Source organism: Anabrus simplex, chromosome 1 (assembly GCF_040414725.1).
Source record: "Anabrus simplex isolate iqAnaSimp1 chromosome 1, ASM4041472v1, whole genome shotgun sequence".
Classification (NCBI taxonomy): Eukaryota; Metazoa; Arthropoda; class Insecta; order Orthoptera; family Tettigoniidae; genus Anabrus; species Anabrus simplex.
Window position 1 is genome coordinate 1,051,160,383 of NC_090265.1, and position 20,968 is coordinate 1,051,181,350.

At 39.6% G+C, this 20,968-nt stretch overlaps 1 protein-coding gene across 1 annotated transcript in view; it reads right to left on the bottom strand.

Moving 5' to 3' along the window:
• Positions 1–20,968, bottom strand: part of LOC136857948 (cadherin-AgCad1) — a 452,227-nt gene that overhangs the window by 425,236 nt on the left and 6,023 nt on the right. The window contains exon 2 of the mRNA XM_067137073.2: positions 4,920–5,003. Coding sequence (XP_066993174.2) covers positions 4,920–5,003 — 84 coding nt within the window. The remainder of the gene's footprint in view (positions 1–4,919; positions 5,004–20,968) is intronic.

Sequence of the window (20,968 nt, forward strand, 5' to 3'; positions counted from 1 at the left end):
TGTGTGTGTCTTTGTGAATATGATAACCTGTTATATGGTATGCAAATAAAATATCTTAATGACTTGAAGACCCCACTTCCATAATTGCTTCCTTTCACTTTTTAGAAAAAAATGAGGTAATGGGGGTTTAAATCTCTTAACAAACTCTTCTAACAAATATGTTACCCATTTCATGGCTAGACTTGTTCTTTCCCTGCGTAACTTATCTTCAAATTTGATGTAATTTTTCAAAACTCTATCCTTCCACCATGTGTACTGTACTGCTCAAAAACTCTCTCTTTCCCTACATGAATTATTTTCTGAACTTCTACAATCCATAAGCAAGATTACTATTATTTTTTATTTGGGTTCCAAAACTCTCTCCATCCTTCTTTTAATTTTCCTATAAGGTCAATTTAACTTCATGTTTTTGACAATTACTAATGCTGTATTAGCTATATTACTATCACCTCGTGTAGAAGGAAAAAGAGACTGAATAATCCGTTAATATGGAGGAAAAACCAAGGGAATCATAAGAGGAAATGGTACCTATAATTTTTAATTCTGAGAGTCTGAGTCCTAATGCTTTAAACAATTTTGTGTAAATAGAATAGTTAGTATAAATAATACAAAATTATGCCAGTATTAATTACTTTTAATGTATTTATTTTCAATAATAATAATGTTATTGACTTTACATCCCACTAACTACTTTTACGGTTTTTGAGACACTGAGGTGACAAAATTTAGTCCCACAGAAGTTATTTTGCATGCCAGTAAATATACTAACAAGAAGCTAACGTATTTGAGCACCTTCAAATACCACTGGACTGAGCCAGGATTGAACCTGCCATGCTGGAGTCAGAAAGCCAGTGCCTGAACCATCCGAGCCACTCAACCCGGCTATTTCTTTTCAGATATAGGCCTACTTCCCTTGCTAACCTTTCAGGATATAATCAAAAGCAGTGTGTTTATGGCTGTGGTGATTTGATAATGCACGATGTACAAAAATTTCATGCAGGTTTTCATGCCAACTATTTAGAAATAGACCAAGATAAATTCATACTGAAGCACACATCTCAGAGTATTCCTACAAGGAGGTGTTCTGTCAAAGGCATTTGACCAGAAAATTTAGTTACTATGGTTTATTTTGTAAAATGTAAGCAAAGGTATGACTTCAGTCTGTAGTACTGCCTTTCTGAATATACATGGAATCTCAAGATTTTGAATACATAATCTGAGTCGAAAATTTATGAACACAGGGAGCATCCCTAAAGAAAATAGAGGTGGAGGTATAGATAGTAATGTTTTGAAGACCCATAAGGAGACATTTCCAATCTAAAATGAGTTGTTTTGCACTGTGGTAGAGAAAGATCTGCATGGCAATATCTTCCTAGTGACAGTAGTATTAAAAATTTGTGGAAAACTTAGTGCATCAGAAAAAGGATCAGTTGATTAAATATGAATTTTTTTAGAGAGGTGTTTGTCACATCCTTCAACACTAGTTCCAAATCTCCAGCAACAGATGCCTGTTATGAGTGCATCAGACCTGATGGCCTAATTGTAGCATATAAAATGCCTCATGAATAAACTGAAGTCATGACAACGTTTAGGGTGCATATGCAAAAAGCGAAAGCATTTTATAAAGATGTTTAATATCCTAAAAAAAAGCAGTTCAATTGTCATTTGACTGTCAGAAGAATATGCTTCTTCCCTGCGTTCCTGATCAATCAGCCAGTCTTTTTATACAGTTATATTTCTATGATTTATGATTTCTGCATACAGGGATGTATATAATTATAATATTACTTTAATCAAAATGATAAAGTCATTTTTCAAAACTCTCTCATTCCACTGTACAATTCCAAAACTTACTGCATCCAACCAAAAATCTTTAATAACTTTGCAAATATTGAGCCTTGATTTTCATAATTATGACTATAATAAATGTGTATTCACCAGCTATAAAACTGTAAAAGTTGGCCAGTGCCACCAATAGGAAAAGAGTTGTTAGTTTTCTGCAATTTTTACAAAATCATTTATTAAGGATGTAGGCAGTTTTGGAAGTGGTCTTCACTTATTTTCTACTCCTAAGATATTTGAGAAAATTGGTACACATGTTACTATCATGTTTACCTATTTTTCACAAAACAATCAGCCCTCTATCATATTTTTATGTTGTTTTATTCATTTTTCCTGATTTTCCACAAATTGCTTATCATGCACGTAACTGGTTTTGTAACGGGACTAATCAAATGTGATTAAGGTACACCGCTGGAGTGCTTTCAGCTTATTCAACTTATTCTCCCCTCTCAGTAATACAATGTGCTATTAATGACTACTATTGAGGGAGAAATCAGGAGGAGCAACTATCTAAGCGGTAATTCATGTCATGTAGACAACAGGCTAAATTTTAAATCTAGGGATACAGTTGCATGTATTTTCTGAACTTTGTTTACTCCACTTAAGAAGAACATTATTATTTTTGTGGACTGAAGCTTTTGGGATGTTACACTTCATTGCACTGTACTGCTGATATCCTACCTAAAGTGTAATTTGCTTCATCTAGATCAAGGATATAAGCACAACCAAGCAGTACTATCAGCTGCTTTGTATGTTTGCTGTTCTTCATTACAATGAATATGGGAGCTTTGTAGGTTATATCAAGCAGACCTGGCCAACAACTGGAAACTGCAGATGATGATGATGATGATGATGATGATGATGATGTAGGTTATATCATTAGTCATCACTTACAGCACCAGAAGCCGGAGAATCACAATGATTTTAAGTCCTGCTACAGAATAGATAACAGACCATCTACTTCATCTTTATAAGAGTACTTTACCTATAAGGAGATTTTACTTAACAGACAAAATTCAGTCTGTAACAAGAAGAGTGATAAACAATGGAAGAGAGAAAATTCTCAGGAATGTGAGAGATAAGTGAAAACCTGTAGATAATGAAGCAGGAAAGAAGAGTGTGCAAAAGTGGCTGTGCATATAAGAAGAGAACATATTTATCATAAAGACAATACTTACTTTTCAATACATTAAATGAATTGTGTATGAAAGTAGATGTACCTACTGCTGTACCATATGTTGCTCTTGTGAACTGATTTGCTACTACAGCTACTCTCCTCTTAGCATACCATACCATAGTTTATTACATACAACACATGAACGAACCCACTCTAAGGCTAGAAGAGAATTGATTGTTCTCACTATTCGGACAATTCAAATACAGCTTTTTACATTAAGTTCAATATTGACAACCATTCAAAAAGGAACTTTGTAATGACGGTTATGTTCACCATACCAAAAGGAGACCATTCCAGCCTTAATTTTTGCACTTCAGCATTGTATCAACTACCTCATCAATTAACAACAAAATGCAGCAATATGGTTTTAATATGTTTGTTTGTTATAATATGTATTTTAAAATGTTTATATCTAATTTATTTTAATTTGTATTTTTCATGATTTTTTTTCTCTTAGACAAGAAAAAAATGAAAATCCACAGCCTGTTACCAATCATTTGACCAGGTCAGGAATGGAATGAATGAATCCCCCCTCTAGCGGTGAGGATAGGAATTGTGCTGGCTGCCGAAGCCGCACTCCTCTGGGGCAATGATTAATGAATGGCAGATGAAATGAAATGATATTGGAGAGTGCTGAAATAAAATATGACAGGGAAAACCGGAGTACCCAGAGAAAAACCTGTCCCGCCTCTGCTTTGTCCAGCACAAATCTCACATGGAGTGACTGGGATTTGAACCACGGATCCCTGCGATGAGAGGCCCAACAGTATCAAAACATGTTCTAACATTAAATAGATTATTTATTGTAACTAAATAGTTAAACAATTGTATTGAATAGGTGAACCTGCTGAGGAAAGTTTCTTTCAAAAACTTTTGTCAATAAAGAGGTTTTGTATGAGGCAAACAATGTGGCTACAGCAGTCCTTGAAACTTTCAAGAATTTTCCTCAAACCATTTCTAGATAACTTGGTCCCCATGACATGGTGCCTTATCTTTCTAGAATACCTCATTGTTGTAGGAATACATGAAGTCCATGAAGGGCTGCAAGTGGTCACCAAGCATTTCAACATAGCAGTCACTGGTCAACGACCTGTGCAGGTGGATCAGCAGATCCAGCTCATGTCACATGAACACATCTCACACCATTATGGAACTATCACCAGCCTGTATGGTACTTTGTTGATAACTGGAGTCCATGGCTTCATGAGGACTGTGCCATATCCGAACCCTACCATCAGCTTGAAACAACTGGAGCACTGATTCCTCAGACCAAGCTACGTGTCGCCAGTCCTCCAAGGTCGAATTAGCAAGATCACACTCCTAGGTGAGGTGCTCTGCCTGGAGTTCTGGTGTTAACTCTCCCATATCCCACTGACTGCTGCACTCACCTACTGGATGTACATCTGATACCACCTGCATTGAATGTGGATATGATTTGAGCTGGTGTGGCTTGCCTGTTGTTTTGGACAATTCTAGCCGGATATCACTAATCGTGATCATTAAGCACCTGTGGTTGGCCACTGCATTGTTTACTGTGGGTGGTAATACCTTCCATGAGGTATTCCCGATTCACTCATGACACTGTCAATGAATGTTAAATATCTGCAGAGCTTCGACAATGGAACATTCCATCCATCTAGCCCCCACAATCATGTCCCATTAGAAAAACGATAATTCACGTCGCCTTGCCATGACCAGGACACTAACTCTCAAGATGTCAGATCAATCCTGCTACAGGCCTGGGCACTTCCCAGACATCACAGTACAGTAGCACCACTGACTATTATTTTTAAATACTGCTATTTTATTATTTTTGGCTTGTTACTCTATAATCAACATTTCTGTCAATATAGAAAGACTTATTTATTGAATATGTAGCTAAATTCATACTGTTACTTACTGTCATCATCATCATTGCACATCACAGGAGTAATCACCATACAATTGAGTAGTAACAAGCAACACAAATATGGGATGCTACCACCTGAAACAAAATAACATTTTAACAACTTATCCCAAAGTGTACAAGTTTCAATGTAAATTGTACAGTCACTCAAATAAGAATGCATAGTACTGTATGAGTTCCTTGCAGATACTCTTTTCTCAGGAACTATTCCTATTGATATACTGTTTGTTTTGGGTATCCCCAAAGTTTTTGTCTACACTGGAGGTGAATTATATTTTAATAATAATTAAAAATAAGTCTGATAACATATTGAATGTGAGGAACATACAATATCATACACTCATTCTTTCTTTGAATGACTATGCATAAGAACAAAAGTTCTTGTTTGTGAAATTCTAGTCATTAAATAAAGGTAGCAAGGCTACAGATATAGTGAACAGATATTAGAGGTAATTATGAAGCCGAACAGTGCACTTTTTTTTCCACTGTATCTTCTGTAGGTCAGAAGAGAGAGATTACATTTGATTTTGGATAACCCTTTTATTTTAAGTAAGTAATAATCAATTTTAATATAGATAAATTCAGTATGAAGAACAAGTGACAGCTAGTGATATGGTTACCCATGGATACACTGTAGTTTTCTGTTTCAGCTACAGGTAAATGCAAAAATAAGGCTTTAGGGCCTACACAAAGTCTCAGCCCCTTACTTTCAAATACTGGTCCCAATTATGAAATAATTTACAGATCACTGTACAGACTATACCAATACAAATTATCATAAAGAATTCAACACTGAACAGGCACATGAATCTGAATAATAATAATAATAATAATAATAATAATAATAATAATAATAATAATAATAATAATAATAATAATAATAATAATAATAATAATCCGTGCCCGGTCAGCTTACGTGGGGGTTTAGCTCTGAATTTAATAAGAGCTAGGCATAACCCTTCGTAAGACACTGGGGTGGGGGCCCTCAACCCCGACACGGCGCGTCCCAATGGCTGATAGGGGAAGCTCCTGCAGATATGCAGGACAGGTGCGAATAAGGCTTCGCCAAATAAGCACCCGCGGATCAACTGAGGTGTCAGACAAAATGGTCAACGGCTTCAACGGCAGAAGAGGACATATCCCAATGGCAGAGAGGGCGGAAGAACCGACCCAAATCCACTTTGCGTCTGACTTGCAGCAAGCGGCAAAGTGGTCAGCGTCTGTCTCCAATGGAGCGGCTGAACATCACATCACCTGGCTGTAGGTTATAAAAAGCAAAAATCAACTATGAAGAGTTCTAAAACTGTGCCTCGGAAAATGCCGCTGCCTGGGGTACGCCAGGGCATCTCTGGAGCCACCGCTAGAGATGACAGCATGCGAACCGGTGGTGGTGGGAGCGTAAGCTGCTGGCCTCCCATCGGGTCACCCGAACAAGCTACAGTAGCTCAAGACGATCATGGCGGAACACAAGAACCTGATTATCATACCGCACCTGGTGCGAGTGCTTTTGTGCCAAGTACGACCTCTCGTATCAGTAAGCCCAAAAAACGCATTAAATGGAACAATGATATGAATGAATTTATCATGCAGGCATATCTTCGAATAACTCGTCTTGAAACTGAAATTGCAGGATATAGGCAACAACTACACGCAGCCTTTACAAATCAGTACCCAACAATGAAAGTTACTGAACAGCGCGTTGCAGATCAACGAAGATCAATCATCAAGAACAATTTGATTCCGGGTCCTGTTCTTAGTAGAATCAGACAAGAAGTAACACAAGAACTCTTTCCACATCTTGAAAGTACCGAGTCTGACTCAACGGTTAACAGTCCACCTGATACTGATATAACAGTACATACAAGTACTCCCAAAGTGATACTTTCAGATAACTCTGACCTCCATGACAAGACACATGTTGAATTCTACAAGGCCCTTCTAGAATATTCTGGTACCGATCCCACACAAAGACCCATACTGCCAAGGCAGCAATCATCCAAAAAGTTTGCAAAAATCATTGAAGATCTTAATTCGAAAGTCTTGCCAGAATATCTGAAAGAACATCAGACGTTCCCTGAAGTACATACTGCAATATACTGTGCAGCACTTGCCGCAGTACGACTGAACAATGGAAAGCCATTTTTGCCTAACAATAAGTCTGTCAAGAAAAAATTGAGAGAACCACCTTGGGCAAAACGCCTGAAAGAACGCATCATCCAAATCCGCCAGGACGTAAATCGCCTGCAGCAATATAAGAATGGAGTCAGAGGGAAACGCCTAAATAACAAAATTATTCGAATTCTGAAAATCAGTTCAAGGCAGAGTCTGGAGGAACCTGGAAGCACAGTACTACAAGAAACCCTCGAAACCATGAAGCAAAAGTTGGCCGCATTATCCAAGCGCCTCAAAAGATACCAAAACACCACAGAGAGAAAATCACAGAACGCAATGTTCGAAAGAAATGAGAAACAGTTCTACAACAATCTGAACGAGAGAACACAAGATGCAGCACAAGATGGAAATACGCCCAGCGAAGAAAAAATTCACAGCTACTGGTCGGGAGTATGGTCGAACCCAATAGAGCACAATGCGGAAGCCCATTGGATCAGTGAACTGAAAGATAGAAGTAATGAAGTGAAGCATATGGCAACCAAGGCTGTTGAGATTGGAGAAATACAACAGAGCATCAAGAAACTGCAGAACTGGAAGGCCCCAGGCATTGATCGTATACACAATTATTACTACAAGAAATTTACATGTACTCATTTCCTTCTGACTCAACATTTCCAGAAATTCTTAGACAACCCGGCAACATTCCCAGCTTTCCTGTGCACTGGCATCACATATCTGAAACCAAAGGATGAAAATCTGCAAAATCCAGCGAAGTATCGGCCTATAACATGTCTATCTACTCTATATAAGATATTTACATCTATAATAGCCAACAGAATTCTGAAACACTGCGAGGAAAACCACATCATTGCCGAGGAGCAAAAGGGTTGCAAGAAGAATACCAAGGGGTGCAAGGAGCAACTGATTATCGACACTGTGGTCCTGGAACAAGCACACCATAAATCCAGGAACCTATACACGTGCTTCATTGACTACCAAAAGGCCTTTGATTCAGTACCACACACTTGGCTCATACATGTTCTGGAACTATATAAAGTTGACCCCTCAATCATTCACTTCCTTAAGACGGTAATGGCAGACTGGAACATCTCACTTCACGTTTCTCTAAGAAACTACAGTGTTGCAACAAGACCCATACCAATACGACGAGGGATCTTCCAGGGGGACTCACTGAGTCCATTATGGTTCTGCATGGCATTAAATCCACTATCCTACCTACTGAACACAAGTGGGTATGGATTTAGCATTAATAAGCGAGAAGAGCTATTCAAAATCAGCCACCTACTCTATATGGATGACATTAAACTGTATGCCTCTACCAAACCCCATCTCCAACATCTCTTTTCAATTACCAAGACGTTTTCTTCAGATATAGGCATGCGGTTTGGATTGGACAAATGCAGAACCCAAACTGTCATCAGAGGATCCTACTCAGCACAAGGGACACCTTTGAGTTTAAGCGACGAATCCATACAACAGCTGGAGGAAGAAGAAATGTACAAATACCTCGGTTTTCAACAGAGCACTCGTATGAAACACCCCGACATCAAGAGAAATGTCACGCAGCAATACATAACCCGTCTCAACAAGGTACTATCATCAAAACTGACAGCTAAACATCTTACCAAAGCAGTCAATACATACGCCGTACCACTGCTCACATACTCCTTTGGTATCATAAAATGGACCCAAACAGAACTTCAGCAGTTACAAACGAAAACAGCAGTTTCACTCACCCGGTACCATATGCACCATCCTAAATCTGCAACCGAACGTCTTACACTCCCGAGATCAGAAGGTGGTAGGGGCTTCTTATCCATTGTCAATTTACATAGCAATCTGATATCAAGTCTAAGAGAATATTTCCACTCGAGATCTGATACATCGTGTCTTCATCATGCTGTTTGCAGAGCCGATATAAACTATACACCTCTCAATCTGTCGTCGCCAGAAATGCCTGTTTCTACCCCACCTACAAAAGAGATGAATATGGCCATGTGGAAGCAAAAACCTCTTCACGGGAAATACCCCCAAGAACTGGATCAACCTCATATCGACAAATCTGCGTCGCACGCTTGGTTGACCTACTCCGGTCTTTTCCCAGAAACAGAAGGATTTGTTCTGGCCATCCAAGATCAAGTAATTGCTACACGGAACTACCGTAGATTTATCATGAAGGATCCAACAGTTGTCTCAGACAACTGCCGCCGCTGTTCCAGAACTACAGAGAGCATACAGCACGTCGTCTCTGGTTGCCCACACTTGGCCAACACCGATTATAAGCACCGACATGATCAGGTAGCAAAAATCATTCACCTGAAACTTTCTGTAAAATGTGGATTTCTTCAGTCATCAACTGCATATTGGAAATATACACCTCCACCCATTCTCGAAAACTCTTCATATAAAATACTATGGGACCGAGAAGTCATAACCGATGTCACGCTCAGCAACAATAGGCCAGATATTATTCTAATCGATAAATCAAAAAGATCCGCATCCCTTATAGAAATTGCTTGTCCGAATACCTCCAATCTGCAAACAACAATAGCCACAAAGATATCAAAATACACAGAACTGGCAATAGAAATACAACGCCTGTGGAAACTAGAATCAGTCACCACAGTTCCAATAGTAATATCATGTACCGGTGTTATTCCAAAATGCTTGCACAGCTCTCTGGCCGCATTAAACCTGCATCATCACACATACGTAGAACTACAGAAAGCCACCCTCCTGAGCACCTGCCACATTGTGAGAAAGTTCCTAGGAACGACTTTTCCTCTGACTCACGCCAAACAACATGAAGTTCCAGGTCGCAGTTCCAGTAATACTGAAGAACAGATTCCCAAAACGGGGACATAAGAAGTCTGAAGTTGTTTGTATTTATTGTATAAGTGTATATGTTGTAATTATTTCTGTTGTAAATATTTGTACATATATGTACCTGTATTTTCATAATCAAGAGGGTGACTCCTTGCTTAGGCCGAGTCAGCCCATTATGTTACCGGCACAAGCCGAGCCTTCCTAAATTGATACAAATAATAATAATAATAATAATAATAATAATAATAATAATAATAATAATAATAATAATAATAATAATAATAATAATAATAATAATAATAATCCCATAGGGAACCTCAAATATTTGTTCTGAATGAGTAAATTTATAATACCAATATACGAGAGCAGATCAGAAAATAAGTTACACTTCCCAGTTATGGCCATTTATTACACCACCTATACAACAGCAACACGACTATAATGACATACACTGTAACGTCACTTTTCCACATTGTTTCCAAGAGACTCAAAACATTTCTGCGAACGCACAACCAACTTGTCGATGCCGGATGCATAGAAATTTCCTCCAGCGTTCTGCAACAACTCGGAGACTGCGGCCTTCACCTCCTCATCGGTCTGGAAATGTCGACCACCGACCTCCGTTTTGAGCTTACCGAACAGATGAAAGTTACATGGCGCTAGGTCGGGACTGTAGGGTGGATGTTGCCAGATCTCCCACTTGAAACGCTGCAGAAGTTCTCTTGTTTGGCGGGCCTTGTGAGGTGTTGCATTATCGTGCAACAAAATCATACTGGCGCTCAATTTCCCCCGGCGCTTCTCTTTAATGGCTTTACGCAACCGGTGCAACGTTTGACAATACGACGCCGCATTGATCGTCGTTCATTTTGGCATGAATTTCATGTGCAGCAAACCCTCCATGTCACAGAACACTGTCGCCATAACCTTACCGGCTGAAGGTTGAACCTTGGCCTTCTTTCGTTGTGGTGATGCACCCATTCCACTGATGTTCACTTTGTTTCGGGGGTGAAGTAGTGGACCCACGTTTCGTCGCCTTTGACGATTCGCCGCAGAAACCCGTTGCCATCTGCGGCATAGCGTTGCAAAAATTCCAGGGAGGATTGGAAATGTTGTCCCTTGTGCTCATCGGTGAGAAGATGTGGGATCCATCTTTGACACAGCTTACGATATCCAATAGCGAACACACTGCCATATGACATGTTCAGCTGCGTCGCGATTTCTCTCAGTTTAATGCGCCGGTTCTGTCTAATGATCGCATTCACACTGTTGACCTTTGCACGGGTCCTGGACGTTGCGGGCCTGCCTTCGCGATGGTTGTCCGTGATATCCATGCATCCGGCTTCGAACTGCTGACACCACTTTACGATACCTTGCCAGGAAATGGCCTGCTCCCCATACACAGCACTAACTTCACGATGAATGTCCGTGTAATTCTTCCTTTTGGCCCATAGGAATCGGAATGTCGCATGCACCTCATATTTGGAGTGAACGTCCAGTTGACATGCCATTGCATTTGGCCGCTGTTCACAGAATACTAGATGAGACACCACAGCGACCTACCTAACGGACGTGTGGGTGGGCAGTGTCTGTCCGTTTCTCCGCTGTGTCCACGTTTGCGACACACAGCACGCTGCTGCGGCGCCTTAGTGCAACTAACCTTTTGAAGTGTATGGTGAGTCGTACATGGATGTCAAAAATGTTCGTAAGTGATGTAGAGAGTATGCAGCCAGTCGGACTGAAATTCACGATGAACGAACAAAGGAGCGGGAGACCGTCAGTTTCCATCAAGACAGTGATGAAAGTTGAGCAAATCATGAGTGAAGATTGGCGGACCACCCTAGATGATCTCTGCACTTTGGTTCCTGAGGTTTTGCGAAGCGCCGCTCACAACTTCCTGAACAGCATGGCGACGAGCTGGGTATGGCAGAGGCATAAAAAAACTGTCACAGCATCTACAAAAATGCATTGACAGAAATGGTGATTGTGTAGAAAAACAGCTAAATATTCAAGCTATAAAATGATGCAAACCATTATAGAAATAAACAGGTCTATGTATTTATTAAAAAATAGGAGACCTTATTTTTGGGATTACCTTCATATATTGGTATTATAAGATAAAAATTTCATTGTTCCGTATTGAAAAGTATCACAGTTAAAATTGAAATAATAAATAAAGAGGTTCAACCTATTCAATACAAAAGAATAAGAAATACAGTGATTACATTCTTATTTAATAATAAGTAGAAGTGGTACCGGTTTTGACCCGGTTTTGACCCGGTACCACTTCTACTTATTATTAAATAAGAATGTAATTGCTGCATTTCTTATTCTTTTGTATTGAATAGGTTGAACCTCTTTATTATTTCAATTTTAACTATTGGTATTATAATCAAAGTACACTGTTCTTCCGCTTATATTTCTGCTCCCAACAGCAACATTAATTCTACATCCAAAAGCAAAGTGTGTAAATATCAAGACGATTATCTGACGTTAGGCTTTACAAGCATTATTTTGAACAATCTGGAATGACCTCAATGCATTCTTTGTTTGGAGATTTTAGCTAACAACAGTTTGAAGCCTGTGAAACTTAAGAGACATTTGCAGACAAAACATTCAGATTGTGTAAGTAAACCTATAGAATATTGTGAGCGTCATGAGCAACATCTAAAAGGGAATGTCAGTTTACTTGCAAAGCATGTAACAGTTTCAAAAAAAGCTTTAAGAGCATCCTTCGAGGTCTGTCTGTCTGTTAGGTCAACAGCCCAGAGGCTGGTTGGATCTTCAAATAGCACCACCAAAAGTTATGCGGTTATAAGGAAACCCCAAAAACCAATGGCAGCACCAAAATCAGGTGTACTAGGCAAGGTGAGGAGTGAGGTAGTTCGCCATTGCTTTCCTCACTGGGTCAGAAAGTACTTCGAGGTATCCTATTTAATTGCAAAATCCAAATCACCACATATCATTGGTGAGAAATTACTTCTTCCTGCAGCTGTGAAGACGTGCGCGATCATGCATGGAGAAAAGTTTGACGAGTGTCTGAAGTCGATACTGCTCTCAGATGACACAGTGGCTCATCGTATTGATACAATAGCCTCTGACATTAAACATTAATTGCTACCACATCTTCATAATAGTCCAAAATTTGCCCTGCAACTTGACGACAGTATTGATATCGTAAATAGTGCCCAGCTTCTTGTTTTTGTATACTACTGTCATGAAAATGAAATACACAAGGATTTTCTATTTTCTAAAGCTCTGGAAGGGAGAACCACAGGCAAAGATATTTTCTCCCTTGTGAATACCTTTTTCATTGACAACGATCTGTCATGGACAAATTGTGATTGTATATGTACCGATGGGATCGCAGCATTTACTGGAACTAAAAAGAGGTACAGAGTAAGAGTGAGTACTGTTACTAATTCTGTAAAATTCACACACTGCATGATAAACAGGGAGGTATTCGCTTCAAAAGTATTACAACCAGAAGTCAATAAAGTGCTGAACAATGCAATCAGTGTTGTAAATTTTGTGAAAGCAAGAGCTTTAAACAGTAGGCTATTTTCCATTTTTTGCGAGGAGATGGGATCCACACATGATTCGCTTTTATTGCACATGGAGGTACGTTGGTTGTCTCATAGTCGAGTCCTTCGTCACATTGTGGAGCTTAAGAATGAACTTAGTTTTTTTCTATTGGACACCAATCCTACACTCACAGCTCTGTTTCTGGATGAAAAATGGCTTCTTATACTGTGCTACCTGGCTGACGTATTTGAGAAAGTGAATGATCTTAACATGTCACTTCAAGGACAAAATAGTAATATTGTCTCCAAGTGAAAAGGCGCTTACATTTAAGAGAAAACTTGAACTTTGGAAAACCCAGACGGACAAACATAACTGTGAGATGGTTTCTTGACTGAATGAATTCCTGGAGGAAAATGAATAAGATTTGGGTAGAATTAGTGGAATTACCATGGCACACCTTGAAAATGTTCGTCAATGATTTGAGGATAAATTTCCAGAACCTTCAGCTGAGTATGACTGGATTCACAGTCCATTCAATATGAACGTAACAACCCACTTGTCAGCGGTAGAACAGGAGGAGCTAATAGAACTCTCAAGTGACAGAACACTTCAAAATGAATTTAAGTCGAAATCACCTGAAAATTTTTGGGTGCAGATTTGGAATTAATATCCCAATTTATCAAGAAAATCAATGGACATGTTATTACACTTCGCTTCAAGTTACTTGTGTGAGTCAACATTTTCTGCAATGGCATCCAGCATCGATCTCGACTGCATTTGGAAGGGGATCTATGGGTTGCTGTTTCAAATATCCAACCAAGACTGTATCTACTTTCATCACAAATTCAAGCTCAGCCATCACATCAACCCAGTAAGTGTCAGAGAATTACTGAATTCTGAACCATGTATGTACCTTTTTATTCTTCTATTTTACTTTTTTTTTTTTTTTTTTTTTTTTTTTTTTTTTTTTTTTTTGAAGAGTTGAAACATAACATTTTTCAAAATCACAGTTAAATATTGAAAATTGTTATATATTATTTCTACTGTCATTTATAAGTCACGAGCTTTCAAATATGAAAAGCATTCTAAATTAACTAAAGGCAACAGAGGGTACCACAGCTAAAGAGCTAATTAGTGAAATAAACAAAATCTGTGCAATTCCAGTAACTGCACGTTCAGCTGTTGTTTTTTATAAGCAAGTAGGAACAGTTAACTTTCAACACCTTAGACCAGGGCCTCTCAGGGTGCATGCGCCGTGCAGTGAACGGGCACCAGGTGCAGGAGACGACTTCACTAGGTTGACCAGAGTGCAAACTCCCACTCCACTTCCCCTACACCTGTGTCACCCGTTCGGCCTGTCTTCGCCTTCTCCACCTTCCCCGCTGATCCTCCCCTCACTGCAAAATGTTTATGTTGCTGTGAGCGGTGACACTGTTGTATGGGCTAATGTTACCGGTGTTAAAACACTCTTCTTTCAATTTGGTTTGAGCAGACAATTTATCTTCTCTAGCTCTTCTTTTCCTTTATCTTTGCGATGATACCAGTTATGCTTGGAACAAGGGACCGGCTGACAGCAATTTGAGAGCCTTCTTTAAATTACAATAAGAAATAGGCCTACTCGCACGCAATCTAGTTTTCGTACAAGTCAAAGCAGGAAAAAATACCTTTCACATATGCATGTGGAACTAAATATAGAAATAATCTTAGCTGCTTCTCGATGCAGCTTAGGAAAATCTTCCTTCTGCAAATTCTCGTAGAATTTGAGCTAAGCCTTTGTATTGGAAAATCTTTTTGATTAATCACATAATTATTGTTCCACGGAGTAAGCATTTGGCTTTATCGTCACGACTGACAAAGAAATACGAAAGTTCCCAGTTCAATTGAAATGGACTTTTGGAAGTCTTTGCTTTCTTTGAAACGGGTTGCTCCATTATTATGTTGTTGTCTTGCCCTTATCTATTTCACTGATAAACAAGCCGTCTATCACCAAAGGTTGCCGGACAATTGCGGTCACGGACATTTGTGGTCACCGAACGTTTGCGGTCACCGAGATAAATTTGTGCCCACTCACAGAAATTCCCCAGTTGTCACAGGACATTTGCGGTCACTGCAGCAGGGGGTGGGCCTCATCAGCTTAATCTCGGGGTATCCCTGCTAACCTACAGCTGATTTTAAACATGCCAAAATGATTTTAATACATTATACCAGTCCAAAGTCCGGTTCCATGGCTAAATGGTTAGCGTGCTGGCCTTTGGTCACAGAGGTCCCAGGTTCGATTCCTGGCAAGGTCAGGAATTTTAACCTTAATTGGTTAATTTCGCTGGCACGGGGGCTGGGTGTATGTGTCGTCTTCATCACCATTTCATCCTCATCACGACGCGCAGGTCGCCTTCGGGTGTTAAATCAAAAGACCTACACCTGGCAAGCCGAACATATCCTCGGACACTCCTGGCACTAAAAACCATACGCCATTTCACCAGTCCAAAGCCTGGAAAAAAGTGTCATGCTAATCAGCATTTTAAACTACATAATTTACTGTCGACCAAATTATTGTATGTACTCAAGTTTGAAGGTTTTTACCCCCTGTGGGTGCTGGACACAGAAGAAGAATACATCCACGGTATCCCCTGCCTGTCATAAGAGGTGACTAAATGGGTCTCCGGGGGTTCACAACTTGGAAGAGTGGGTTGGCAGGATCGAACCTGCCAGGTAGGGGTCAGAAGGCCAGCGCCTCAACTGTGTAAGCTGCTGAGTCCAGCATTTCTAATTCTTTCCCATCCCATTTTCTCCAAAAACTATGTTAAGGTGACATTAGACTACCATAAATAAATAAACAAATTTTAATTAATTAATGATGGATTAACTTTAGTTTTTCTAAAAATGAAGGACTGGTGCAGAATAAAACAGTGTCCTTTACTCTGGCCTACGTTTAATTATTCCACGATAAATAATTTTTTATTTTTTTTGCTAGTTGCTTTATGTCGCACCGACACAGATGGCGATGATCCGATAAATAAATAGAAAACCTATTTTTTGAATTAGCCTCTGATGTTTGTATATAAAAATTCACTTTGTGATGTATTAGAGTTTAAATGTAAAATATACGAGCTTGTATATCTGCGGAAATGTTTATATCGTGGTAGCCACGGGAGCTTTTCATGATGGTGGTGATTACTGTTTTTGTGAGGAATTAGAATGGTGCCACCATCTTCCCTTAAAACTAACCAGAAGAAAAGTCGAATAGATCTGACTCTCATTTTAGGGAAAAGAAGGGAAAAGCCACAAAGGACGTGAAAATGTAAGACTGCCTGGGCTTGGCAAACATTGTACCGTGGGGCCAGAAGAGAACAAGAGTTGACCAAGAGAGGTCGGATAGGAAATAAAATAGAATGTATTTTTTTATCATCTACATAATTTTATGTTACCAAAAACATGACATGACTTGTTCTTCTCCTTCAGACACACCCAGGTGACGATTTCATGTGGACTTTCCCTATACTTCTGTACATATAACCATTTGCCTTATTAGTAACTGTCAAGTCCATTACAGCACACAACAGTAAATAATTACACCAGGAAGTTTAGATATAGAATTGTGTTTGTGTCTGAAGGTATCGGTCTCTAAATAATGCCTGCGAGAGAAAAATTTTGATCTGCAAGGAGCGAGCAGGAGATCAAGCAGGTTAGCGGGGATATTCCGAGATTAAACTAATGAGATCCACCCCCTGCTGCAGTGACCGCAAATGTCCTGTGACAACTGGGGAATTTCTGTGACTGGGCACAAGTTTATCTCATTGACCGCAAATGACCGTGATTCTGTGATGACCGCAAATGTCCGGACACCTCACCGAACGCTTCGTCGCTCTCAGCGCACTATACCATCCGAATCAAGCCGAGTTGAGCCGAGACGGAACGATGCACAGTGCACGGAGTCTCTGCGCCTCGATATGCACGCGTGAGATTTTGAGCGTTTGAGAGGCCCTGCCTTAGACTAACACAAAAGCATATGGTTTTTTACACAAGTTGTTGAACAGTAAATTGTGTTTTGTATTATTGTTATTATTATTGTATCTGGCAGGTGCAATAATTAGACAGAAGCAAATACTGTAGATCTCGTGATCCGTTTTTGTGAGAAGTAGCCTATGAGAAGTGCTAAGAAAGAAAAGAAGAATCGGCTGGGGGCACTAGATATTTCATGTTTCAGTAGGGAGTGCCTGACAGAAAATGTCTGCAAATCTCTGCTCTATATAACACTAATCAGAGAGAAAAATGGAAGGGGTCCGACACTTCCAAAAATGAAAGTATCGGCCTAAGAAAGGCAAGGCCAGGTCTCCATACATAATACTATCGGGGTCAGAAAAGAACAAGAGATGACCAAGGGAGATCAGATAGAATAGATAAGTAAGTGGAAGCAATGCTAGGACTCAACTAAGGGCCCTGTGGTCGCCAACCCATGCTCCCAAGTTCAGAGCCCCTAGGGGCCTGTTTAGTTGCCTCTTACAACAGGCAGGAGATACCGTGGATTTTATTCTACTACCCCCACCCACATGGGGACGACTATGATAAGAGAATTCATGAGTTTAGATTAATTTAGGCTTTTGTTGCTTAGTCCATACCAATACCGAGCATTGCTGGAATGGAAATATTGTTCATTCTTGTTAACTGGCAATAGTTTTTGTCATGATTGTTGTAAGGTGTAAAAAGGCATGGTCATCAGTCTGTGCTAATAAGGAAAATTGTGAAGATGATTGTAAAAATGGGAAAATATCATAAAGGAACAATTGCTTGAAGAATAAGACAAGAGGGAGTCATCAAAGAAAGGAGGACTCCCTTTACATGAGATGCCCTAATATCACAGAGTAGGAAGAAAACTAAATGTGAGGCCCTACAATATCTAAAGCTCATAAACTTCATCAAAATTAATATGACATTGACCATTGTTTATTGTGATGTGCTTTGTCTCTTTTGCTGCCACTCATATCTGATGGATGGGATTACTGTTGTGTACCGAGTTTAACAGCCTGCCTGAATATTGGCAGGAAGTAGCTGGGAAGTTGGATAATTCCTCAGGTTCATAAATTTTCTTATACTTCTGGTACGTAACACACTATTTATCATAGTATTCCAGCTATTCAATCCCTACTCCAAGGTGGTGATTGGAATGAGCAGTATGCACACTTAACGGAATATTGGCAAAGCAGTGTTTGCAGCTATCTTTGGCCTGGTGATTCCAGCTCTGGAAATTTGGACTATTAGATTGGTACTTTTTGTTAGAAGTGAGAAAATGTGCATTTTTTCATTTGATTGAGTATTTCATATGATAGCATTGCTTTTAATCGTGACATTCCTACAGACGTCACTGTAAAGACCTATGTTGATTTCAGTTGGGAAAACCATAAGGACAGTCTTTCTGAGGATGTAAAACGATAGGTGGAGAGTGAGTGTCTGCCATTATAATGAAAACTGTCCAACTTAATTGTGACTGATAGTAGGCAAGAGGGCCTACCATTACAATGAAAATTCCCTAACCCAGTCTTCCCATGAGAATAGATGTATGCTGACTTCCCCGTTATGTTTCTAGGGTAATGTTAAGAGCTACCGGTATGCAATTTAATACACTCTTTCACACAATGTGTACACTACCTAACCTAGAATTCAGTGTAGAATGCAGAATTCCATAGCCAAGCACAGGTACCGGTACTGTACTTCTGCTATTAATGTAATATAACAGAGGTTCCTTTACTTCTCACTCAACCGCAGTCTTCCTGATTTTTAACATTCTCCACAGTGCTATAACAAATTTTAGCGATTTGTCTTGGAAACATACCGTATTGTTCTTTAGGGAAATGTTTTATACGATATCTATATGCAAGCCAATTATCCCATAATAATTCAATAATAATACATTCATATTAATCACTAATAATTTTTCTTTGAATTTCTACTTATGCAGATATGCAATAAAACTGCTTTATTGCAGGAATATTGCTTTTTGTCCACTAGCAGATCTTTTAAGACTGTCAGAAAACCACAGAGATGAAAAAAGTCAGGTGGAGAGTGAGTGTCTGCCTTTATAATAAAAACTGGCCAACTTGATTAGACTGGCAGTAGGCAAGGGGACCTGCCATCATAATGTGAACTCCCCAACTTGATAGCGACTGTCAGTCGGCAAGGGGGACTGCTATTACAATGAAAATTTCCTAGCCTGATCTTCACATGAGAAGCGATGTATGGCAACCTCCCTGTTGTGTTTCTGGGGTAACGCTACGAGCTGTGCAATTTAATAAAATTTTACTCACAACGTGTACATATCCTACTTCATGTAGAATTCTGTATACAATTCAGAATTTCATAGCGAAGCACAAGTGTATCAGCTAGTTCAATAATACATACAGCATGAATCTGAATTTGCACTCAGAAGTCGATAAGAAGCAAATTGAAAGTTCTCACATTTTCAACCTAGCATGACTTATGTCCCTAAGCGTCGTAGGGCAACCGTCGAGGTACCATCATCTCGGACTCAGAGAGTACTTTCTAATGGTATTGTACATGAGGGGTTGGAATGGTGAAATCACCTATTATTCCAACATTTTATTGCAAATGTTCAATATTCAGTCATTTATTCACAAACTGGACTTGTTCGTTAGCCTATCTACTTGCCAACGAAACGAGACAGAATATGTTAAATCGGTCGACGCTAGGGCGCTCAGAAGTGACTAAATGCACGTAATCGAGTGTTCAAAACATAAGGCCCCCGCGGGGAGAGTTTGCAACGTCGCAATAAATTTATCATTGTGGTTAATTATCTGAGGTCTTCAATTGCCTAGTCATATCGGAATATCGAATGTATCACTTATCGCTTGCCAGAAACAGCCCGTGATAATCAGGCTGATTTCCGTAACGCCTACTTTCCGTGCGTGGATTGAGACGTCACGCAGTGTAGATTTTATAACGGGATAGACTGGACAAATGCCCAGGGGCGCACTAAGTTTGGGGGCGCAAAGAAGGGAGAAAGGAAAAATTCAAGCTGAGAGCGGATCTAGTGAAATCGGGTTGTTTAATGATCTATCGTTAAAGTACAGTACCCTACTAATTTTGTTTGTAACACCGTTGTGAATGTAGCTAATGTAACTATCCATGGCAGCTGAAACATTAGAATGCACACATTTATAAACGTATTAAATATTATAGAATTAACGGAATTAATAGACAAACCAAGATAACATTTACGAGTAGAGATTATTATTTTCAGTAACCGCCGAATCAGCTCAGCGATAGGACCGCCGACAACTAATTCGAACTCCTGGGGATACCGTGGTTTCGAATTCCACCGTTCGCCATTCTTGAAATGGTTTTCCGTGATTTTCCATTTTACCTCTAGGCACATGCCGGAATGGAACATTCTTTAAAGGCCACGGCCGCTTCTCGCTAAATTAATTAGAAATGTTATCACATGTTGACTGGCAGAAAAGACCAAGGTCTTCCGATACTGTGATATTAATACAAGAATGGCATCCGGACGTAGGCTACAAATCAATATCGGAATCGGCATAGAAACAAGG